This window comes from Octopus bimaculoides, chromosome 5 (assembly GCF_046866305.1).
Source record: "Octopus bimaculoides isolate indiv1 chromosome 5, ASM4686630v1, whole genome shotgun sequence".
NCBI lineage: Eukaryota > Metazoa > Mollusca > Cephalopoda > Octopoda > Octopodidae > Octopus > Octopus bimaculoides.
Window position 1 is genome coordinate 19,565,154 of NC_142932.1, and position 25,809 is coordinate 19,590,962.

The 25,809-nt window shown below is 39.1% G+C and overlaps 2 protein-coding genes across 9 annotated transcripts in view; both read left to right on the forward strand.

Moving 5' to 3' along the window:
* LOC106879657 (inter-alpha-trypsin inhibitor heavy chain H4) overlaps window positions 1-11,841 on the forward strand; it is a 39,881-nt gene extending 28,040 nt beyond the window's left edge. For all 4 annotated transcript variants that reach the window (XM_014929322.3, XM_014929323.3, XM_014929324.3 and 1 more), the window contains 3 exons: window positions 29-133; window positions 10,013-10,279; window positions 10,711-11,841. In XM_014929322.3, coding sequence (XP_014784808.1) covers window positions 29-133; window positions 10,013-10,279; window positions 10,711-10,844 — 506 coding nt within the window. In that variant the 3' untranslated portion in view covers window positions 10,845-11,841. The remainder of the gene's footprint in view (window positions 1-28; window positions 134-10,012; window positions 10,280-10,710) is intronic.
* An 8,324-nt stretch (window positions 11,842-20,165) lies between these two features.
* LOC106879656 (inter alpha-trypsin inhibitor, heavy chain 4) overlaps window positions 20,166-25,809 on the forward strand; it is an 86,335-nt gene continuing 80,691 nt past the window's right edge. For all 5 annotated transcript variants that reach the window (XM_089352036.1, XM_089352035.1, XM_089352032.1 and 2 more), the window contains exon 1: window positions 20,166-20,505. In XM_089352036.1, the coding sequence (XP_089208162.1) occupies window positions 20,428-20,505 (78 nt within the window). In that variant the 5' untranslated portion in view covers window positions 20,166-20,427. The remainder of the gene's footprint in view (window positions 20,506-25,809) is intronic.

Consider the following 25,809-nt stretch of genomic DNA (forward strand, 5'->3'; position numbering starts at 1 on the left):
TTCTTTTTCTGTTTTACCTTCTTTCTAGTTATCCTAATAAAGCCATTAAACTGTTCGTCAAAGTTGTGTTTTACTGATAATATTCAATGCAGAAACCAAATTGAAATCCTTCTTTTGGCTGATAAACAAGCAGGTACGAGATTCAAATTACGTTCAATTTATCAAAAATTAATATTAATATTGATTGCCTTTCATAAAACGATAGGATATTATATTCATTATAAAATAATATGCACAATTTGTTTTATATTTCAGAATATAACTGAAATTATAGCTTCAAATATAGGTATAATCTTTCAAGTGGTAAATTTTGGGATGATAACTCTTCAGCTGGCAATACTTGGGATGATAATGTTTCAAGCGCGAATTGGAGTGAGATTATATCATTAACACATTCTACCATATGATAGTAAAGGGAGCTAATTGTCTTCCTTAATCATGATGTCAATCATGATACGCAATATTGTTGTGTCGACGCCCCCAGGCGAAGAAGAAGGATCTCCCAAGACATGTAAATAGAGGTAATCTGGCCGTGGTAGGTGTGTTGAGTCGCAGTCGAGTAGCAGTTGTGTAGCGGTTGAGTAGAGATCATCCGAAGGTACTAGATAGCAGTAGTTTGAGACATAACAGTGGCGACGAGGATGAGATGCTCACACAGCCACTGGTAGTATTTGAGACATAACAAATATCTTTCTAATTGTCGCCCTCCTGTTGTTATGTGATGGTTCCCCTAAAGATGTTCTTTAGCTTCAATACAAAAGACTTTTCAACCGTTAACTGAAGTGGAGAACTCATGCTAACAGGATGACTTGGACAAATTACTCCAGATCGAAGGGAAGTTTTCTGTGGAAGTATCAGTGGAAGAGACTCTGGTATATAAGCCCACTAATATCTTTTTTTTTGTCCCTTCGAATATTATACATTAGAAATGGCACACTTCAGTGTTACTTCATTTTTTATTTTAAATTGTACTTAGCAGTCTGGTTACATATATATATATATAATATATATATATATATATATATATATATATATATATATATATATATATATATATATATATATATATATATATATATATATATATATATATATATGTATGTATGTATGTATAGATATATATATATACGTCCTTTCGACGAGTCTTATTTTTCATCCCGCAAGATGCCAACAATCACCCTCCTCACCAAGCGAGCTTGGTGGGGTTGCCAGTTTAGTCGCCGACGACCCGACCATGAGACAGGTCGTACTGGATTACATGTTACCAGTAGCGCTCAGGAATACTTATAAGAGCGACCTGACATAAGAGCGACCTGTGGCATATGTCACAAGGTTATGTAAAACAATACCCGGACTTAAGAGACATATGCTGGTTCACAGAGGCGTTTCCTTAGAATCAGATACCAGCGAGCAAGGATCGAGAGGCCTGAACATTTGTCATCTGTGCTGTAGACCTTGTCGCTCAGCAGCCGGACTTCAAAGTCACTTGAGGGCTCACCAACGAAGTGATTGTACTGCGTGATGATATGTGTGGATTGTTGATGGGATGGCTATCGTCTGTCAAGATGGAGCGGTCGTCATATATATATATATATATGGATGGATGGATAGATAATGATATTGTCAATACACGTACACGGATCCTGAAATAGGTTGCATAGAAATTGCTGAAACAGGATGGTAACATCCTTCTTATAATATTCCTTCTTTTATATTAATATGTTGGAAATAATTACATGTATTAATGTAGATATATAGGCGTGGCTGTGTAATAATAAGATCGCTTCCAAACCACGTGGTCCCAGATTCAGTCTCACAGCATGAAAATTTCGGCAAGTGTCATCTATTATAGGCTCGGACCGAACAAAGCTTTGTGAGTAGATTTAGTAGACAGAAATTGAAAGACCGTCGCATGTGTGTATCTGTGTGTGTGTGCGCGCGTGTTTGTGTGTGTGTGTATGTGCGTGTGTGTGTGTGTTTCTTTGCATGTGTGTCTTTGTGTCTGTGTTTTTCCCTCACCACTGCTTGATAACCAGTGCTGGTGTGTTGATATTCCTCTAATTTAGCAGCTCGGAAGAAGAGACCGATAGAATAAGTACTACTCCTGGTATAGATTTCTTCGACTAAACCACTTCAAGCCGGTACCCCAGTATGGTCGTGGTCAAACGACTGAAGCATGTAAAAAAAAAACGATTAAAAATAGATAGATGGATAGATAGATAGATAGATAGATAGATAGATAGATACATTTCTTTTATTAGCCACACAGGGCTCAACGAAGATGGGACAAATACAATGTAGAGCTTTTCTTTTTGGGAGGGGGAAGGAAGGAAAAAAAAAATAAAAAAATAAAAATTGGTGGTGTCGATCAAAAGGGATCGTAGGAAGGGAAAAAGGGGCAGTTCGATCAAAAGGGATCGAAAAAAAAAGAAAAGGAAAGGCCGATCAATAGGGATCGTGTATCACACAGTAATGTTCTCGTGTAAAAAGAGGGGAGGACAGTTTAGGTTTAGCCGTGGAAGGAAAAGCCCACGGAAAAGACCACGGTAACCTTGGTCAATATTCTCATTGAAGAAACTATAACAGTAAGTGACTCTCTTTTGCCTTTTTGTTTTATTTTTTTTTTTCTTGTTCATAGGGTTATGCTCAAGATGGCTCCGTCGTTCACACGTGCCATCCTTGCTACATTCACCCATCTTTTTTTGAAGCATTCACTAGACAAGACTTCCCTTTCTACTCTCAACTTCCTCTTCAGGTGATACTTGAAGAAGTTGATGAGAGATTGCCCAGAGAGGAAAGTCTTTGTCTCTAGACCTTTCAGACGCGTCCACCATACACATTCTTTCGCCATAGCCACAAGTACGATGAAAATAGCTCTTCCTTCCCGTTTAAAGGAAGGAGGCGCGACAATATTCACGATAGACTCGGCTGATAGACCGACTCGTCCCACACGCGATAGCAGTTGTTCGACGTAAGCCCACAGCTCGGAAATGGTGGGACACTGTACGAGTGCGTGCAGAACGGTTTCGTCGCTCTGCCGGCATCTCGGACAGGTCGGCCCCGTGTTTCTCGAGCCATGCCTGTAGAGCTTATCCCGAACGGGTAGTGCTTCTCGATAGCACTGCCAGGCCAGGGATCTCTGGAAGTTGTCCATAGGTCCCGGCCCGAAGGTCGTCTTAAACAGGCGGGTCAGGTATTCCTCGTCGACGCCCAGGTTCGCCCCGAGATCGTCGTCGTACCTTCCCTCCACTAATCCACTATAGAATGCGTTAGTTGTGATGCAGTCGCTCAAGGTTGACCCGGGTTGTTGGAGTTGCCGAAGAGCAGCGCGACACTCGCGGTGCCATTCGCCCTTCCTCGGCCTCTTCTTGATCCATGACTGCAGTTCGGTCATGGAGACGAGCTGCGGGAAAGCGCGCCGCACAAACGGTGACCACACCTGTTCACCGCTGTCTACGTAGAGCCGGAGATGTCGCAGTCTCAGCGCGTGTCTGCGCATCATCAACCACGGCATGCCCAGTCCTCCTTTTAACGGGTGTTGGCAGCAAACGGATCGCCTAACCATCGGAACGCTTCCTTTCCACAAGAAGCGGAAGAGGATGCGCTCCAGTTTGGTGATGGTAGGGTCGGGACAAGGAACGACGGTCAGGCGGTAGTAGATGACGGACGCGATGTACGTGTTCGCCACCTCCGCCCGACCTTTCAGGGAAAGCTTCCTCTCGGCCCATTGCCGGGCTAGAGTGGCCACCCTTCTCGTTATCTCGTCCCAGTTCTTCTCCGTTTGGAGGTCTGGACCAAACCAGACCCCGAGCATCTCAACCGGACCGTCAGTCCAACGTCCCACGACGGAGGCGCTACTTGACGGCATGGGGTTGCTTCTCCAGGTGCCGAGCCGCAAGCCCACTGACTTATCCCGGTTGATTTTCGCTCCCGTTACCGCTTCGTAGTCTCTCAGTGTCTCGCCGACAAGCTCGATGTGCTTTTGGCTAGACACTATGACGGTGACGTCGTCCGCGTATGCCGACACGCTCGTCCCGCATCCCAACTCTCGCGGGATGCCCCTCAGCGTCGCCAGCTTCCGCAGTAGTGGCTCGAGAGTCAACACGTACAGAAGCGACGAGAGGGGGCATCCCTGACGGACCGAACGTGCAATGTCGAAGGGTCTTGATAGATGCCCATTGACGCGAACTACCGAACGGATGCCTCTGTACAAGGCAGCCATCCAGCCGCGGAAAATGGGACCGAAGCCGGCTGCTATGAGGACAGCCTCCAAGTATTGATGGTCTACCCTATCGAAAGCTTTCGATTGATCTAAATTGATCAGGGCCCCACCCATGCCAGGTTCCTTAACTACCCTCTCTATGATGTAGCGCATCAGATGGAGGTTGTCATGGATGCTCCTGCCCGGCACCGCGCACGTTTGCGCCTTGCCGATCAGTTTCTCGATGACAAGCGCCAACCGCTTGGCTAACACCTTGGCCAAAATTTTCAAGTCTGCATTGAGCAGAGTGATGGGCCTAAAGTTATCTATGACGTCCCCCTTGTTTGGATCTTTCTTCAGCAGCGTTACGGCTCCTCGACTCACAAAACCGGGAATGCTCCCGTTTTGCTGCCAGTTGCAGTACACCGCCACCAAGACGTCTCCAAACAAGTCTGGCTTACAGTTGTAAAGCTCGTAGGGCAGACCATCCAAACCCGGAGATTTGTCCCTCGAGCATCCCGCCATCGCGTCCCTCACTTCCGCCGCCGTGATGGCACCTTCGCAGCACTCCGCCTCTCTTGCCGAGAGTCGTGGCAGGCTGTGCAGGTAGGCACTGAAGTCCACCCTGCGTTCTCGCTCGCCATTCGTCCCAAACAGTCGAGCAAAGTGCCGCTGAAAGGCCTCACACATTTTGCTTGGCTCGAGCAGCTCGCGCCCCTGTTCGTCCACCAGAGACCGAATGGTGGCTTTGTTGCCCTGTTGCGCCTCCGCCACCCGGGCCTCTCGTGCGGCTCCAACACCTTCGTTTCTTAGAGCACGCATCCTAGCCCTGACAACGCACCCTTCGTGTTTGGCGTTGAAGTGTTGGTCAAGGGCCAACCTCGCCGCCAAAACGTCGGATGCGATGCCACTTCTAATTGCCTCTTCTAGCTTCTTAACTAGTTCACCCTCTACTCTGTTTCTGTCTATGGCTAGTGCTTTGCTATACCTAACCGCTTCTGCTTTTATTGCTCTCTTGAGGGCAAACCACCATTTGTTATTGATGATGGCTCCTGTCAAAGCCCTCTTTACTAACGTGCTAATCCGGTCTCTGAAAACTGGTCTCGACGGGAAAGACGCGTTTAGTTTCCAGTAACCGGAGCCCTGCCTATGTGTCTTATCTAAGTCTAGCGTACACGTCACAAGTTTGTGATCCGTGTAGCTGACTATGTGAAATTGTGGACACCCTATGCTATCTCTATCTACTCTCCTACACAGTATTCTATCTAGATACGATCTCGACGACCCGATGCGGTTTGTCCATGTCCACATTGGCGCATTCGGGTAATCGAGTCGGTACCTGTCAGACAGTTGAAAGCGTCTGAGCAGGTCTTTGAGGCATTTGCATCCCCGTCTATTCCTATCTCTACCCACATAGTCTAGATGCGTGTCCAAGGTAGCATTCCAATCCCCCACTAAAAGTAAAGGACGAGACGTTCCTAGGAATACTTCTAGACGTCGAAAGAAATCCGGCCTACCTGTTAAAGGTGGTGCGTATACTGATATGAGTCGAAAAGCACACCCATCGCTGCCATCGACATCCAGAACAACCAATCTACCCTCCGGGTCTATGAATACTGTCTTTACTTCGAGATCCAGACTCTTGCGAAAGAGTACCGCCGTGCCACTACCGCCCATTCTCGGCAGACAGGGAGAAAAATAAATGTTAAACTGTCTGCCAAACATGGACGATAGGGCCCGCGGATCATGGAGTCTGGTCTCGCTTATGGCTATGATTTCTAGTTTATGTGACTTTATGTCATTTAGGAGGTACCCTTGTTTCCAAGGGGACCCCAAGCCACGCGCATTTACACAACCAATCTTGAGCATCATTTTGATTTGAGTGTTAAAGTTTTATAAAGAGAGTCACTTACCGTTTGAGAGTTTTTGTGTCTCCTCCTTCGGGTTTTCTTCGAGGAGATCACTATATAGTTTTTTCGCCAGGTATTTTTGGCATTTGCCAACTGCCTTTGGAAAAATAGATTTTAGTGTGTGGTGCAGGGTTGGTGTTATGTGTAGTATTTTGATGTGTTCTGGCGGTGTTGTGTATGGGTGGTTGCTGGTTTTTATGTCTTCGTTTGTTATGTTTGTTTTTGTGTTGATGTATTCCATCAACTCTGAGTTTTTTGTGTTGATGGCAGTGAGCATTGTGTGTGTACTTGCTTTTGGGGTTTTGTTGCTTGTGTTGTAGTTGTGTGTGCTTGTGTTGGTGTCTGGAGTGTTTTCGGGAGTTGTGTATCTCCCTGCTTTGTTTGTGTTTGCTTTTCTTTTCTTGCTCCTCTTCCTCCTTCCTTTCTGGGCTATTTGCCATTCCTCATTACTTTCATCTTCCGACGAAGGTTCTGAGGAATCGGAAGGGGGTAGGGGCAAATTGTGAGCGTCTGTGTGTGCTTGTGTGAGTGGTTGTGTTGCTGTTTTTGTTGGTGCTGATGGCTTGTTATTTGTGTGAGGTGTGTGTGATGTGGGGGAGGGGGAAACAGTCTTGGAATTTTCTTTCTTTTCCCCTGCTTCCTCACTTGTTGTTTTTGCAGATGCTGTTGTCTTCTCAGTTGCCAGTGTTGCTTGTGTTTCTCTTGTTTTGATTGTTGATGGTGGTGTTGGTAGTAGGGTTTTTTTTCCGGGTTTTGGTGGTTGCCCTTGTTGCTTTTTTTGGTTGGCGGCGGTTGGGCAACTGTCCTTGAGGTGTGCCTCGCTGCCGCATACATAACAACGTGGCCGCCTTCCTTCCACCACTACATATAACTTGTGGTCCTTTGCCAGTTGGATGTGTGTGGGGATCTTTTGGCACTCCTCTTCAGTGATGTGGAGGAGGACTTCGACTTTTTTTCCCCCTTCCCAGTTTTTCTCCTCTGCAGTAGCAATTTCTAATATATTTGCCTCCTCCATTTCGAGGCATATAGAACCTACTATCCACTGTGTTTCCACTTGTGAAGGGACATTCTTTACTGTCACCTTCGTCACTCTCTGTCCAAGATAACTCGGTATCATCACCAAGTCATCTGTGTGGAGAGAGAGTGTTGAAAATTCCTTCGCTAACTGTTCGCTCTTAAAGCGTACTAGGACCGTGGCAAATTTTCGTCCCCAAGTAACATGACTTTGAAAGGGCCATATCGGTTTGAGACAAATCTCAATTTTTTGGGTGGAGAAATTCTCCGGTCGCTTCGTTTTCTTGTTGATAAGTCTGTATGATATGTGCTTCTTGTTTGTATTTTCAATAATTGCTTTTGGTATGTGTATTTGTACAGTGTCACCTTCTTTCGTGAGAAGGGATTTTGTGTCATTGATTTGTTTTTGGGTGAATGTTAATATTGTTCTTTTTTCTTTCGTTGCATCGGCAAAATTTGTTTTTGTGATGCTGGCAGATATGTTGTTTGTGGCGTTTGTGGTGTTGTTTATCTTGTTCGTCTTGTAGTTGTTGATGGTGGTATTGACAGTGGTGTTGGTACTGCCAGGTTCAAAGGTGGTGGTAGTGGCGGCAGAGTTTGTCGAAGTAGTGGTGGTGTTGGTGTTGAAGGTCGGTGTCCTGTTGTTGTTGCTGTTGTTATTGTCACTGGTAGTAGCAGTGGTGAGGACAGTGGTCGTGTTAGCAAGGACATTTGTGTCGTTGTCGTTGTTGTTGCTGTTGTTGTTGTTGTCTTTGTCGTTGTTGTTGTTGTTGTCACTGGTGACGGTGGCAGGCAAGACTGCTGTAGCAGCAGAGTTTGTACACGTGATGGTGGTAGTGGTGGTGGTTGAGGCAGCAGCAGTTGACTCAGAATCATTGCTCTTCTTCATCACTTGTCTGCGTTCATGCGGAACGGCATTAAGTGTTTTCGCCTCTGGCATTAGGAGCGGGAAGTCGGCCTCGTTGAAAACCTTAGCCATATTCGTTTTAAAGAATATGGCTAGGAACGAGGAAGATATGTTTGAATTTTTGGAAATAAGGCTCTAAATAGAGCTATTTCCGATTTGAAAAATATATGTTCACGAAGTATTTTGTGTTATACACAACTTATACAAAATTTTAAAACAAAATAGGTCTTTTAAGAGGTGAAAAATGCAACTTACATGGGAGCCGATGTGTCTACCGTCCGTCCATGATGATAGATAGATAGATAGATAGATAGATAGATAGATAGAATATATCTATAATTATTGTACGTTAGTCACCTTTAGAATCTGTTCAATATTGTTTGCATTTTTCATTTCCCAACTTGCAATATTATCTACGGGGCGGGTCAAAATTCATGATTCACTTGTTAGTTATATTTTTAATATCTTAATATTTATTAATACGCACATTAAAAAAATAAAATGATACAATAACAATAAAATAAGCATAATAAGAAATATAACTAATAAGTGAGCCATGGATTCTAGCCCACCTTATCGATAAATTTTAAACTTACATTTAACAATGTTATACAGTGGAAATCATTCTTGTCTTTTGATTTTTTCAAACGTTCAAATACTTATATAACACAAAGGAATGCATTTGTTTTCCTAAATATATACATTACATCTGATCTAGACATGATATTCTTTTGACGAATCTTTGTTCTTACTACCACACCTCTTGAACTTTCTTAGTCTAGGAGGTATTGGCCAAGGGGATACTGACTTGCATTGAGAAGAAGAGCATTCAATGCAAAGAACTTCGTGGTATGTAGTACCTGTTGCTGCACAAACGGGAATCTTTGGAAGTGTACTAAATCAGCAAAGCACTTGATAGAAATGCTTCCTAGGATGATTTTGTGATTGCCTTCTGTCGGACGTTGCTTGAGCTTTCTTCTTGTGTGTTCGCAGTTGTGTGATTTGTAATTGCTGATATCACCATTCTCAAAGATATAATCCTTCAGATCCCTAGATATCAAGGAGTTTTCTGGATTAGACTGAATTAATAATTTGGCATTCTACATAGGTTAAGCATCTGATTACTGTTGTCGTATGAATATTGGGTCGTGGAAATGCACTAAATAAAAATGTTCATCAACTTTGTAAATAAATTTCAATTACATGAAATAGCAAGAAAAGTTGTTCTTTTTTATTCTTTTAACTAAAACTAAACTGTTTTATAGTCCTTTTGCGGTGATAAGTGTCACTTCGTGAGGATGATAGGAATTGAGGTTTTATAGTTCTGTGCAAACTGTACAAGAAGCACAATTCTTTTCCACATTCGCTCTAGAAAAGTGGTATTACGAGCTCTAACAAAATGGGGTAATCGACGTATTCCAAGATAACTTGTTATAGATGTCACTTTGTGTCAGAGTAGTAATAGCTCCAGCAAGTTTGTAAACAAAGAAATATGTCAGAGAGAGCATTATCCTTGTTCGTATGATATTTCATCGTATAAGTAAATGCAGCAAGTTTCAATCTCCATCATTATATTATTGCATTATTTATCATTGGACAATCTACATTTTACCTCCCCGTTCACCAACTTGTTTATCCTTCACAAAAGGTAAACGTTCAGTTCTGCATATTGATTGGCTTTCTGTGAGTAATCTATTCGTTTCATGTATTAGTGAGTAGGATACTTCACTCCTACCACTGGAGTTCGCCATGGAGATATGTTTGTTCCTGTGTCACATAACAATTATCAAAAGTACATAAATAATATTTTCATTTCCGAGATTTCAAATGCATGTTCTAATTAATGCAAGTGTTAAAATTCAAAGAAAGAAATATTCTAATCATTCTGAAAATTTTTACCATGTTTAATCTAAGGAGTATAAGTACAATAATATAAAATTCAAGATAATTAATTAAATTTAAAATACATTTATTCTACAGGTGTAGATGTTTATGGTTACATAAAAAAGGCGTCAAACATTAATTGCTTAGAAACTCTTAACAGAATACGAATAAAGTCTTCTGTATATGTTGATGAAATTATTCTTGATCCAAAAGGCCGGACTAATGTCCCCAGGCTGAAAGCATTCATAAGGACACTTACATTTTCAATGACAGTATACCAGTACAAAATTACGAACGATGAGATATCTTACTCTGTGCATTTCAATATACTTCGCAAGATTTCTCAAGCAGGAGGAATTTTAGGTAAGTATTATATATTTTCTAAAAACGAAACATTATTTTGCAGCATTAAGATTAAGATTTAGCTGTGTGGCAAGAAGTTTACTTCTTAATTACTTGGTTCATGGGGATCGGAAAATAGACAGGATAAAGATATAAAAGCATATAATCACCAGATATTCAACTTATATTTACATTCATGTCTCCTCTCTACTTGCATCCACATTTAGACAGACAGACAGACAGACATACAGACAGACATATAGATAGATAGATAGATTGATAGATAGATAGATAGATAGATAGATAGATAGATAGATAGATAGATAGATAGATCTTACATTAATCTTCAAAAACTTATTAAGAGAATGAGTTTAAGTTTAATTAATTCCAAGAACTATTGACTTGTAAAAATATATTAATATTTTGTTGACACGTTCTTTTTTTTATTTCAGGTTCTTATGTAAACGAATTCCAATGCATTGAAAAAAATCCAAATCAGATGGTGTTGTCTGATAAAGCAGAGTTATATAATAAAGTCAGTTACCATACCGGCAGAGGAAGTTTATCCCATTGTTTCACGATATGAGGGACAAGTACGAAGTTTGATAGTCATATAATGTAAAATAACAACCTATCCGTTTAGGATTGTTATGATATAGAAATATATGAATTTGACAACAGGCCCCAATTCATGCATTATATATATATATATATATATATATATATATATACACGCACACAAATAATAGGCTTTACCTTTGCATAAACCACAAATCAAAAACAGATATCTTGGTATCAATTGATTTCACTGCGCACGGTGTAATGAAGTGAATATTTTGAAAAGTATATGACTACAGTAAACTTGGCTGATGATTCTTAAGTGGTAATACACAAAAGGTGAAATCAATTGATACCAAGTTATCTGTTTTTGCTTTGCGGTTTATGCAAAGGTAAGACCTATCTTTATTATATTCGTTACATTCACCGTGCTTTGGAGTGTTGAATCCTACTTCTAGTAGGTTGATATTTCGGTACCCTAATTTATTTGTATATTTTGCCTGTTTAGGTTAAATTTGCTGGCCACTTTATTATTATGGTTATTTTTAATAATGCTAGTAATACTTTGTTAAATATATATATATATATATATATATATATATATATATATATATATATATATATTATATTATATTATATTATATTATATTATATTATATTATATTATATTATATTACTATTATATTATATTATATATATACATATATTATTATATTATATATATATTATATTATATTATATTATATTATATTATACACACTACTATTGTTTACATATTTAGATATTCCATTAGTTTTATATGCATATATTAGATTTAATCGTTAATATGATAAATTATAGAACTTACTCTACACATATATTGTTAGTTCATATTTTAAGCGAATAATTTAAAATTGTTGCACAAATCTGAGAGACGGAGTACATTTTTCTACAAGTGTTTGTTCCCAAACATATTTAAAGCAGAAGAATATGAACTAGTGATTCCTGTTTTCCAACTGTCCAATAAATATCTTTTGAAATTATCATCTAGAGATGTTGTTATTGCTTCTGCTGCTGCTGCTGCTGTTGTTGTTGTTGTTGTTGTTGTTGTTGTTGTTGTTGTTGTTGTTGTTGTTGTTGTTGTTGTTGTTGTTGTTGTTGTTGTTGCTGTTGTTGTTGTTGTTGTTGTTGTTGTTGTTGTTGTTGTTGTTGTTGTTGTCTGCACTGATCATAGGTAATGTGTTACCTATTATCCTAGGTAATCCGTCCATGACCATGACAGCTATTTTTCAAATATAGTACATCAAGGAATATATTATACAATGTGTTCTTTTATCTTGGTTAGTAGGGTGTGATCTGTGTGAAGGTGAGCTATTATTTCTGGCACGTCAAGTAGGTCCTGTTCGCTGGATCGTCACGATTTACAGTTGTCTTCAAATGAATGTAATATATTTTCAACCTAGCTGACAATAGACTTTACAGTAAATAATCTGTTTTTTATCTCAATAAGATTGAAATAGTTGTGTCACCGCTTATATCACAAATACGAGGTGGTATCAAAAAGTTCCCAGACTAGTTCTGTAGTGCGCTAACAGGTGGCAGCACACGGTTACGTGTGCTGTGAAAACTAGCAATGACCTTCATGAGGCAGTGTGTCAAGTCTATACTTCTCGCAAGTTGTGAAATTTGTGGTTTTGTGATCACTTGTATGCTGTAGCCTGCGATTTTGCCATGGACAGGATCAATGAGCCAACGTAAAATTTCATGTTATTAAACTTGGAAAGTCTGTTACAGAGACATTAAGCATACTTCGGATAGCTTATGTCGACGAGGCAATGGGTTGTACGCAGTTTCGAGTAGTACGGGCGCTTCAAAAGCGGAAGAACCTCCCAAGAAAACGATGAGCGATCTGGAAGACTGCCACGTGTGTCAACCCCCCTCCCCCATCCACCGGAAATGTGGTATTGTGCATCGAGAATTAGTCTCCCAGGGTCAGACTGTCAATCGAAAGTTCTACTGCGACGTCTTGAGGCGTTTGAGGGAGAACATTCGACGAAAGCGCCCGGATTTGTGGAGCGCGAAGTACTGGATTCTTTACGACGACAATGCACCCTGTCACTGAGCACTCTTCACTCGTGAGTTTCTTACCAATTGCAACATAGTATCGCTACGAACTTTCATCTTTTCCCCAGCATGAAAATGCAGTTCATAGTTCACCGTTTTAACTCCGTCGTCGGGATTCAGAGCGAATCGTAGGTCTTCGACTCGCTTACGAAAAATTACTTCCAGGCCGGATTTCAAAAGTGGTAGGAACGCTGGGACCGGTGTATTGCTGCGCAAGGTGACTACTTCGGAGGAGATGTTGTTAAAACTTAGGTAAATACGTTATTTTTTTATTAAACAAAACTAGTCTGGGAACCTTTTGCTACCACTTCGTACCAGCAAGCAATTATACGACTGATATACGAAACGTTTATTGAGTTCGATGCCTCTGCGACTACTATGAGAAAAACCACACGTATATATAGATTTTTGAGATGGAAATATCCTACTCTATATCTACTGTCCTAATAATTTTTTTCTCAATGTGTGTCTAACCGTAGGATTCACTCTCAATGCAGTCCACAATTTTTCTTCTTATTGTCTGCATACATCTGTTTTGCTTATCACATTCTGAACTTTCACATTCATCAACAATTGCTCGATTATTTCTCACTGAGTATTGAGCATTGAGCACATTATGTTGTCTCACTCTAAAATCATACAAGGGATCATGACATCGAGTGCCTAGATCACTTCTCACACGACAAAGACAAAAATGTTTTTATCGTGACATCGCAGTATCTAATTATTTTGGAGTATCTAATCAACACAACCTAAAGCACATCAATCTTATGCATAACATGCTCTACCTCCTGAATCTTCAAGGAGGTAGCTTTGTAAGTCTTCTCATCTCCCGAACTGCAACCACTTGAATCTTCATATTTCTTTAAAGATTCTCATCTTTGCAGAATAATCTTATTGGATGCTCTTGCTTGTAATGCCTCTTCATTAAAAATTGATTTATAAATAACACCCTTTCAGTTTATCGACCACATTAATCATACAAACAGCAGAACAATATTTTGTTGACACATTCAAGATAGCCTGTCTCAATATTTGCATCAGACAGTTACCTGCATATGAAAATTCTATGGTCATTTGAGTGTAGTATAAGAAGAGATTCTGACGGATCTACTTTCTTATTTCCAACCAGAGCATTTTCAAGCAAGTTCCAAATGAAATACTCTATTTCCCTCTCTCTCTCTCTCTCTCTCTCTCTCTCTCTCTCTCTCTCTCTCTCTCTCTATCTCTCTCTTTTCTCTCGCATTCTTTCTCTCTTTTAGTACAGATCCCAACTGATAAAAATATCCATTTTGTCCGTTTTTGAAAGGTTTTAACCTTCTTAAGCCTGTTACTTATAGCCTATTGTCTCATTCTAAGAAAATGTGATAAATCATAAATGATAACAAGTCATAATTTTTAGAGCTTTTTTTGTTTGTTTGTTTGTTTCACTGACAGCCAACACATGTTCTTTAAAGACAGATCGTTTCCTACTAGTGATTGGCGACAAATACACGTGCATTATCATACATTGTACTGAGTCGGAAAATAATTAAATTCAAGTTTAGGAAACGGGAAAATTATAAAAGAGTACAAAAGGAAAATTAATAAAAGATATGTCAAACTTGAACTGTAGTAACACATTATTAGCCATCAATTCGGGAGTAGTATTTATTATTAGGTATGAATCAGATATAATTGAGAGGACAGAATCAAAGCTACAGGTCTGACAATGTGAGGCAAGAAAACTATTAACAATATTCAATGATCATCAACATAGGCGCAGGAGTGGTTGTGTGGTAAGTAGCTTGCTTATCAACCACATGGTTCTGGGTTCAGTCCCACTGCGTGGCACCTTGGGCAAGTGTCTTCTACTATAGCCTCGGGCCGACCAAAGCCTTGTGAGTGGATTTGGTAGACGAAAACTGAAAGAAGCCCGTCGTATATATGTACATATATATGTATGTGTAAGTATATGTTTGTGTGTATGTATTTGTCCCCTCACCACCACCAACATCGCTTGACAACCGATGTTGATGTGTTTACGTCCCCGTAACTTAGCGGTTCGGCAAAAGAGACCGATAGATAAGTACTAGACTTACAAAGAATAAGTCCTGGGGTCGATTTGCTCGACTAGAGGCAGTGCTCCAGCATGGCCACATTCAAATGAATGAAACAAGTAAAAGAGTAAAGAGGGTAATGCATTTCAGGTGGATATTTAAAAAATTATGAGATATTTAGAAAACATTCAGATAATCTACTATTTTGGTGGAAGGTTTTCACTTGATCTTGAATAATCCAAAAGACTAAGCCATGATAAAAAGATATATACTTCTATATAAAGCTTTTTTTTTTTATTTTGAACACCGAAATCATTTCTATCATTTCGTTGCATATTTCTCTTTTCATCGTCAAGAATTTTGTTTTTCGTTTATGATTCAGAAATGTATCGTTTGCTTCAATAATTTAATTCTCATACCCTCAGACAGGGACTTTTGTAAAAAAAAAAATCTATAAGAATTTCTAAAGTTAAATATTTATAACAAATATTCAACTTTGCTGAAAACAGCAGAATGATGTGCAGAGTAAAAGGGATATGCATTACAAATTACATACAAAAATAACGCCCAAAAATCTATTTATATAATTCGTAATCCAAGATGTGTGGAGACGCAATGGTCTAGTTGTTAGGGCAGCGGACTCGCGGTCATAGGATCGCGGTTTCGATTCCCAGGCCGGGCGTTGTGAGTGTTTATTGAGCGAAAACACCTAAAAGCTCCACGAAGCTCTGGCAGGGGATGATGGCGAACCCTGCTGTACTCTTTCACCACAACTTTCTCTTACTTCCTGTTTCTATTGTGCCTGTAATGCAAAGGGTCAGCCTTGTCACACTATGCCACGCTGAATATCCCCGAGAACTACGTTAAGGGTACACGTGTCTGTGGAGTGCTCAGCCACTTGCACGTTAATTTCACGAGCAGGCTGTTCCGTTGATCGGATCAACTGGAACCCTCGACGTCGTAAGCGATGTTTTTGTGTTTTCATGCATTATCATGAAAATATTTTTATCGATGATTAATTCATTTGATAAGTGACATTCATAAAAGTAAATCGGTTGCTGTTGTTATAGTTGTTATTGTTGCTACGGTTAATTTTGTTGTTATTGTGCAGGCCTGGGTTAGCCCTGATCTACCTTATCAGCGACACGCCGGATAGCCAGTGAACGACATGAGGCCACAAACGAATCAATGTTCCAAATTACTGTTAGTCTTGCTTGAGTAACATACTACATATTCCGACATTCAATAATAAATCGTATCGGATAAAGTATGACAGTCTGGATAAGTTGAACTCCGCCCATCACCCACTCACTATCAGTATACACATACAAGTGACCTATTTTATTTTTCTACATCTGCAGATGTAGAGAAATAAAAATGTCGCTGGGGGGTTCTGCAGATGAAGAGAAATCTCTATTGGCCACAGATTCGCAGAATAAGGTGAACTTTACCACGAATGTGAAACTATTTGCTTCTATTGCTGATCTCAACAGTCCAACTATCTCTCTCTCTCTCTCTCTCTCTCTCTCTCTCCACTCGCAAGGTTTTGATCTACCCGAGGCTGTAGGAGAAGACACTTACTCAAGGTGCCACTCAGTGGGACTGAACCGGGAACCATATGGTTGGGAAGCAAGCTTCTTACCACACAGCCATGTCTGCGCCTATGTATATATCTCACAATGATCCATGTATATATCCACAATAGTCAATGTTATTAGTCCTGTCGGGGTTGCAGAATATAAAGGCCATGTCAAATTTCAACAAATTTTACAACGGAAACACGCACGCACACACACACACACACACACACACACACACACACACACACACAAACACACACACAAACACACACACACACACACACACACACACATATATATATATATATATATATATATATATATATAACTATTAATTTCCAGTACCGCTGCCGTAGTCTCCTTTAGAGAGACTTAGAAATATTAATAACTCTATTTCTGAAAACCAGTGGATAGATTCCACTGAAATTAGATAAATAACCTTCGAGCAGATAGTCAGCAGCGCCGCCTGGCTAAGGCTTGGCTACTCTGCATTGACAAGGGGCAACACCCTGAAACTAGTCTAGTCTGCAGATGCCAAACCAGCAGGGGGACACTGCTGACCTCCCCTGTTCGAAGGTTATAAAGGACACAGGTTTCGTGTGTCACATAGCTAGCTAGAGGCGATGGCTTCTTGGAGCTAATTCACGGCAGCTTTCGTCCTAATTTTGGGACTGCCATGTTGGCTTGGCGATAACTATTAATTTCCAGTACCGCTGCCGTAGTCTCCTTTAGAGAGACTTAGAAATATTAATAACTATATATATATATATATATATATATATATATATATATATATATATATATATAACTTACTGTATAAAGTATATATATATATATATATATATATATATATATATATATATATATATATATAAAACTTACTGTATAAAGTATATATATATATATATATATATATATATATATATATGAGGAAAACGGAAAATGGATTTAGTACGAATCTTTATTCAACAAGACGATCATTTCGACATCCTGCAGCTGTACCTAACGGGTATTGTGCATTTAGTTGTGTCGCATCAATCAATTTAGTCTCTGTTACCTGAGGTGTTTGGCGTAAAAAGGAATCCTCTTTTACTTGTTTCAGTAATTTGACAGCGGCCATGCTGGAGCACCGCCTTTAGTCGAGAAAATCGACCCCAGGACTTATTCTTTGTAAGCCTAGTACTTATTCTATCGCTCTCTTTTTGCTGAACCGCTAGTTAACGGGGACGTAAACTCACCAGCGTCGGTTGTTAAGCGATGGTGGGGGGGGGACAAACACAGACACACAAACACACATACATACATACATACATACATATATATATATGTATATATACAAATATACGACGGGCTTCTTTCAGTTTCCGTCTACCAAATCCACTCACAAGGCTTTGGTCGGCCCGAGGTTATAGTAGAAGAGACCTGCCCAAGGTGCCATGCAGTGGGAATGAACCCGGAACCATGTGGTTGGTAAGCAAGCTGCTTACCACACAGCCACTCCTGCGCCTATTACATATACTGAGTTCCACTTGGCATCATGTACTCGCTCGTCGTATGTGGATACGCTGGCGGAGGGTAGAATAATTTGGGGGTTATAACCTGCAGATGGGTCTGGCTACAGTTGACAGTGAATATATCACATAAATTAAAATGATAAAGGAGAATGATATCTGCCAAAGGATACGAATTAAAAGTTAAAAGAAGGATAGATATACACTAATTGACCAATAGCACACATATAGGCGTACACATACGCACACACGCGCGCGCACACACACACACACACACACACACACACACACACACACACACACACACTCGCACGTGCCGCCAAGGGAACGACATTTAATGTGGTCGTGAACAACCATTATGGTCGTATTAGAAGCAGACAGACAAATGGCATCTAGCTCTCCGCTGCGTAGCAAATTCTACAGTCAGTTACAGATGACTAAGCCAGCACGTTAGTGGGTGGTTCGCCGGACACGCTCGATCGCACACAAGTATTAGTATATATACACACAAACGCACACTCATACATACATTTAACGATGGGTTGGCACGCCCCAAACTCGCATGTACAAGTATTTACATACATACATGCATACATACATACATACATACATACATATATACATAAAGGCTGATTAGAAGACTACAGATTCAAGCCATCAATGGAACTGTAAAGATATGTAAAACTTTCCAAAAATTTAGCACATAAATACATATGCATGCATCTAGACATAAAAACGCATCCATAAAACAAACATACAAATCTGCGCATACACTAACACCAAATACTGCACACACACACATATGCACAAATACCTAGATGATGTTGATAAAAGTTCCAATGAAGGAGCCTTGAATCTATGTTAGAGTCCGGCTCTTTCTCTATGGACAAGAAATACAGAAATGAAACTGATTGATAACATACATACATACATACATGTACATATCTTCATATGCATATGTGTGCGTTTGTGTGTGTGTATGTATGCATGTGTGTGTGTCTATATTACACTCACAGCGCCCCGTATATAAGTATACGCACATAGACCCGTTCGTATGAATTTCTCACTTGCATCTACGATGTATGTGAAGGCGCGTGGCTTAGTGGTTAGGGCATTCGACTCACGATCGTAAAGTCGTGAGTTCAATTCCCGGCAACGCGTTGTGTCCTTGAGCAAGACACTTTATTTCACGTTGCACCAGTCCACTCAGCTGGCAAAAATGAGTAGTACCTGTATTTCAAAGGGCCGGCCTTGTGACGCTATGTGTCATGCTGAGTCTCCCCGAGAACTACGTTGGGGGTACACGTGTCTGTGGATTGCTCAGTCACTTGCACGTTAATTTCATGAGCAGGCTGTTCCGTTGATCGGATCAGCTGGGACCCTCTGTCGTCGTAAACGACAGAGTGCTCCTTATGATTTATATATCGATTTACACATAGGAGCCCACTTGTAAACGTCTATACTCCAGGTGTGTAACCACACCTCATGAAGTGTATCTAAATATTTATTCATCCACGCACGCACCATATGAATCGCTGTATTTTCGCATTCACATACATCAGTGGCACACAGACACACACTCATGGTTGCATATATTAAGTGACAATAATCGCAATACATATTGTATAAAATAACGATTCGTACTAAGTCCATTATCCATTTCACTCATCAGTCATAAACTAAATCAACACTGTGGATGACATCAGATAGCCCAAGCGGGAAATGAGTTTTAATCGGCATACCAATAGACATATATCCGAAGTACAAATAATTACATACATATATATATATATATATATATATATATATATATATATATATATATATATATGCACATACAAACACACACAAACATACCCATACACACACGCGCGCGCGAGCGCGCGGCTTTAAAGCTGCGGTCTTGCATATATACGAAAAGGCATCAACAACATTTTATTCTTGTGTGTGTGTGTGTGTGTGTGTGTGTGTGTGTGCGTGTGTGCGCGTACACGTTTTCGTTTAACATAATTCCTAAAACGTAATTTGAGATATTTCTGCACAACAGAATTTAACCCATCCCATTGGTTTCAATTGAGAAATCTGTTCTTAAGGAATTTTATTTAATAACTGCTTATGTTTCAGGATTTAAACTTGACAAATCCTGTTTGAGTTTCCTCACTCCACGATATAAATAACTCAGGGTTTACAAGAGATTCATAAGAAGAATGTTATATATCCGTATTCAGTATGTATAAGTGTTCGTTTGTATGTAAATATATTTATTGACTGTTAACCACACTGTTTAGTGATATTTTTTAACGTTTTGAAAAGTAATTCTTTAAACAAATATTTGAAAATATTTGAAAACAGAGGAAATTAAAAGAAGCGCTAACAAAATGGCTTCGCGGTTGTTATTTGTAATGTTCGGTGCTGTATATTATTTGGGGATAACAGCCAATGGAGAAACTGTTCAAGTAAGTCAATATTATAATAATTATTTTAAAGAAATCTTAATATCATTTAGTGTTATTGATTTTACAGTAATTTCTGAAGAGAGCGATTTAATATCATAGTTTCTATCATTTTCCAACATCAATTTTTATTGCAGATTTTATTTCGATAACTAGCGGACATTCGAGGCCATATAGTTAGAACTAATAGAAATCGAACTCGTTTATTGAAGCTATAGTAATATTCTCTTGTTATAAATCATATCGAATTTTTAATCTAACATTTTCTATTCAATGATTATGAACCTATTAATGATCAGGTTAGACAATAAGCGCTTTATCGTGCTTCTTAGCAATATTTAACTACGAGGGAGTACCCAAAATCGGAATTTTGCAATATTATTTTACTCAGTTAGTTTTTACCCGCTTACACATTTATCACCTTCAAGAATATTCTCCATTTGAAACAATGCATCGGTCCAGATGCGTTTTCGACTGTTCGAAGCAGTCCTAGAATTCTTGCGAAGTGATGCTTTTAACGCCTCTATCGTTTTTTTTTTTTTGTTTTTTTTTTTCTTCACCTCTTCCACATCTGCTAAACGGTTTTCTTTAAGGATTTTTTCATTCAGGGAAACAAAAAAAGTTGCAAGGAGCAAGATTGGATGAATAGGGAGGGTGGGTAAACGGGGCCATGCTATGTTTGATCAAAAACTGTCAGATACTCAAAACGGTGTGCGAAAGTGCATTGTCGTGATGAAACCACCACTCTCCACTTTGCCATTAGTCGGGGCGTTTACGTCTCACCGCGTCTCGCAACTGCTTCAGAACTGCCAAGTAAAATATCTGGTTAACAGTTTGACCAGGAGAAACAAATACTGTGTGGCCAATTCCTTTCGTATCGATGAAACAAATCAGCATCGTCTTGACATTGGACTTCACTTGATGCAATTTTGGGGAGCGTGAGGATATTGAATGCTTCCATTGGCTTGATTGCTGCTTCGTTTCTGGGTCGTAACCGTAACACGAGCTTTCGTTACCAGTGATTACTTTAGAAAGGTTCGGTTCAACTTCCAATTGTTCTTTAAGTTCACGACATACATTCAGTTGTGAATGCTTTTGATCTTCCGTGAGCAAGTGAGGCACAATTTTTGCTGCAACTCTTTTCATTTTCAATTCGCCACTCAAAATTCGTCGGCAGGAGTTTCAGGACACACCAGTCATATCAACAAGTTTGTCAGTTGTTCGGCGACATTTCTTCAAGATAGATTCATGGATTTTCGTGATGTTTTCATTCGTCGACGGTCGCCTTGAACGAGGTTGGTCTTCAAGCGACAAGTGACCATTACTAAAGTATGAAAAACATTCGTAAATCTGTGCTTTGCTCATGGCACTGTCCTTGTAAGCTGGTTGTAGCATTAGAACTGTTTCGGCGGCCGTTTTCTCTAGCAGAGAATAGAATTTCTCGGAAGCACGCTGTTCCTTCGTTTCAGCCATCTCAAAAGTCGACGAACAGGGAAGAAGCATTGCAAAACAAAAACTCACCACATGGTAGTATGAGTCCACCTGATGACGCCGGTCGGCACACTGATGCCTGAGGGTCGCATCAAGTGGCTTCTAGCGGCGGAAGCCTGAACTACAACGGGCTTATCTCGCAGAGAACCTTTCCGATTACTTTTGCATACCACGTCGTATATATTTATTACATGAATATTTGCGCAATATTTGCAGCTTCAATGCTAATTTGTTTGGATAGATGAGAGTTATTACATCTTTGAGGTATTTATAGTGTAATCTAATACCATTTATCATTCCCATGGTGTACTGATTATTTCAGAAAAAATATACTATAGAGAACATTTACAAAAGATCGTTTTAAAATTCCTTATAAGTTTAATTTTTTTTTTTTTCTGCCTGAATTGAAAGATTATTTGCTAAATATAATAAATCCAATTGATTATATACATAAGCACCTGACAAAATTATTTAAAGTTTTGTACGACTTGACGTTCGGCTAAATCTTACTAAAATATCTACATATTTTATTATTAACGTTTCATTTACCTCACTCCCTCGACAAATAACTGCCTCTGGCACCCATTTCGTTGAAAACTGCACACAAAATAAAGTTATTTTGCACCTAGGTTTGCATGTCTATGAACTATACAAGTATCACAATGGATATACTACGAAGGAATTCAGACTCTACTCGCGTTCATGTTGATACATCCTCTCGCTATTCCACAGTGGGCGCTGTATTTAAATTAGACCTCGACGATGATGCCTTTTTCTGTCACAAATGGGGCCTTTTAGCTTCGACCACTGTAGCTAACTTTTCCGTTTTAAAGAACTGGAGTCAGTTGCTGATCTGGGACGCTATAGGTAATGGCACTTTCCCAGTTCCAACCCAGTCGCTTAGGACAGTATATACTATATTAAAAATAATAAAGATCATGGATTAAATATTAAGAGAGAAACCTATTCGGACATTTTTTTTTTTTTAAATAGCAATGTGAAATTAATAACAATGAAAAGTATTTATTCTGTAGAAAGATTAGGAAAATATTTATGGTTAAGGGGAGGTAATAACCAGGGTAAGTGGGTTAAATTCATTGCACCTAATCAACGATACTTAGTATGCATGCATGAGCAAATTGTAGTAAGAACCTGCATCTGTAAGAATAATTTGCAAGTATTTTAATTTTTTATTTTAAGTATAAATTGTAATCATTAATTTAATTAGGGATATTTATGTTTACTTATTTAATTGACCACTACACTGACTGATTTATAGATTGTTTAGTCACTTAGCGGTGAAATTAGCTGTCTGTTGAGCTAGTCAGCTCGCTTATTCTGTGCACTGGATGGCAGACCAGCAGTCTCTAATTTAGGCCACTTACTCTGGTTATTACCTCCCCTTAACCATAAATATTTTTCTAATTTTCCTACAGAATAAATTGTTTTTAATAATTTCATTGTTTTTACTAATTTCATGTTCCTATTTAAAAAAACATTTGGACCATTTTCACCCCTAACCGTCTTATTACCTAAATGTCCAAATAGGTTTCTCTCTCAATATTTATTCCATAATATTTATTTTTTTAATCTAGTATATACTGTCCTAAGCGTTTTAATGCCCCTTACAACATACACCAGTTTCCCATTCATTTATTTATTTATCTTACCCCGTATAACAGTCTCAAAAGTTGGTCTTTTATTTTTAAATTTCAACTGACCAATTATATCGAACGTTGGACCTTGGCCTATCTCACTTCGGACAACAGGTGGAAGGGCTTAACCACCTACTAGTAAATAAAATTTAAAAATTATATTTAATCGGTTAGCACTTTATTGTGATAAATCCTATTAATTAGTACTATAAACGTAATCATTATAAATTATTATGATTAATCTAAAGCCTTATTGTATCTTCACCCCTTCTCCGACTAAAACCTATTGGCGTATCCCACTATAATTTCTTTATTTTTAATTATTTATCCATCCTACCCCCGACCACGTTCAAAGGATTAATCCATGAAGTACTATTTTATGTTTAGTCATATACTTAACATCCCAAAGAGATGCACAAGCAAAATGGTATGATTACAACCATATTCAACTTTTCCCTTTTCTAGGCTCTACATTATTTTTTTATTTATTCTTCATTCTGATGAAGTTCCATGTTTCAGATAGGTTTTATTACCAGATATGATAAATATTTTTAGCATATCAATGGCAATGCCATACAACATTGGAAGCAGAAACAGCTGTTAGACGGGATGCAGTCTATTTGTATTGAATCAATAAATAACAATTGATGTAAGACAATTGTTGTTCATCAATATTTCTCCATTTCCTGTTTCCTTTAAATTCTGATTCTTAATAAACACATGTTTATCTTTGTCTTTACCTGCTATAATTTATGAGCATAATATGCTTGCATATGTATGCCCATGGTTAAACATAGATAATATAGCGGTAGTATAATGGATACTTCTGTCCCTTAGACGTTTATTTTAACTTCGATCTCAGCTAACCTTATATATATATATATATATATATATATATATATATATATATATATATATATATATATATATATATATATATATATATATATATATATATATATTCTTTTATTCTTTTATATGTTTCAGCCTTGACGCTGTGGCCGTGCTAGGGCATCGCCAGTGTTATCACATTTTAATTGGCCAATTGCATGGGATTGGCTTTTGGTGAAGGATACTGCTGCTCTCTTTTGAGTTCCCTGCCTTGACATTGCTTCATCTGGGATCTTAGATAGCATGAGGCTAATGTTCTTGCTGCGTTACGAAGACCAAAAGGCATGGATAAAAATTCAAATGCTCCGAGAGATGTTGTTACTGCTGTCTTGGGTATATCTTCCGAGTTAACGGGAATTTGATGGTATGCGCGTACCAGGTGGATTTTGGGAAAAATTTTGCATCCATGTTGGGCTGAAGAAAAATCCTGAAAATGTGAAATCGGATAGCGATCTAGGAACCGTGACAGTATTAAGCCTTCTAAAGTCACCACAAGGACGAAAATCGATGACGCCTTTCTCTGCTAAGTGCAGAGGCGTGGCCTATGGACTCTTGGAAAGACGAATGAGGCCAAACTGGAGCATATGCTTGAATTCAGCTCTGTAAATCCGCAGCTTTTGTGAAGATAAACGACGAGGTCTGGAAAATACAGAAGGTCCTTTAGTCGTTATAAAATGCTTAGTAGAATGAACTAGCTTGGTTAACAGGAATGTCAAATCCGTTAATTCGGGAAATGAAGCAAGTAACTGTAGATACGTGTTTCCAGCAGCGGCTACGAAGAATGAAAGACTCACAGCAGGAAGGGTAGTATCCTCTCCGGAGACAGTGAGGAAAATGGTTCTATCAAAAAGTCGACGTCCTCTGACATCCACGAGGAATGAATAATGGTGAAGAAAATCTGTACCTAAAATTGGATGTGGTAAGTCAGCAATAATGAAAATCCACCGAAATAACCTACAGAGTGACAAATCATGAGTAAGGGAGATTTGACCGTAGGTCTGGATAGCAAAATGGTTAACCGGGAACAAAGAAATGTCCGAGAAAGCAAGATTGATGAACGTATACCGTCGAGGCCAAATGTTAACACTGGCTCCTGTGTCTACCAGAAAAGACTTTGAAGATTTTGCGTCTCGGACGAAGAATGCACGGTGAAGATTTTCAATGAGGGAGACGACTCCCTGGCTAGTTTCCCGCCGGGATGTAAGAGCAGGGCTGTATACAATGATGAGCTTGATCCTTGGACTGTCTGTGTTTTTGGAGAACTCAAGAA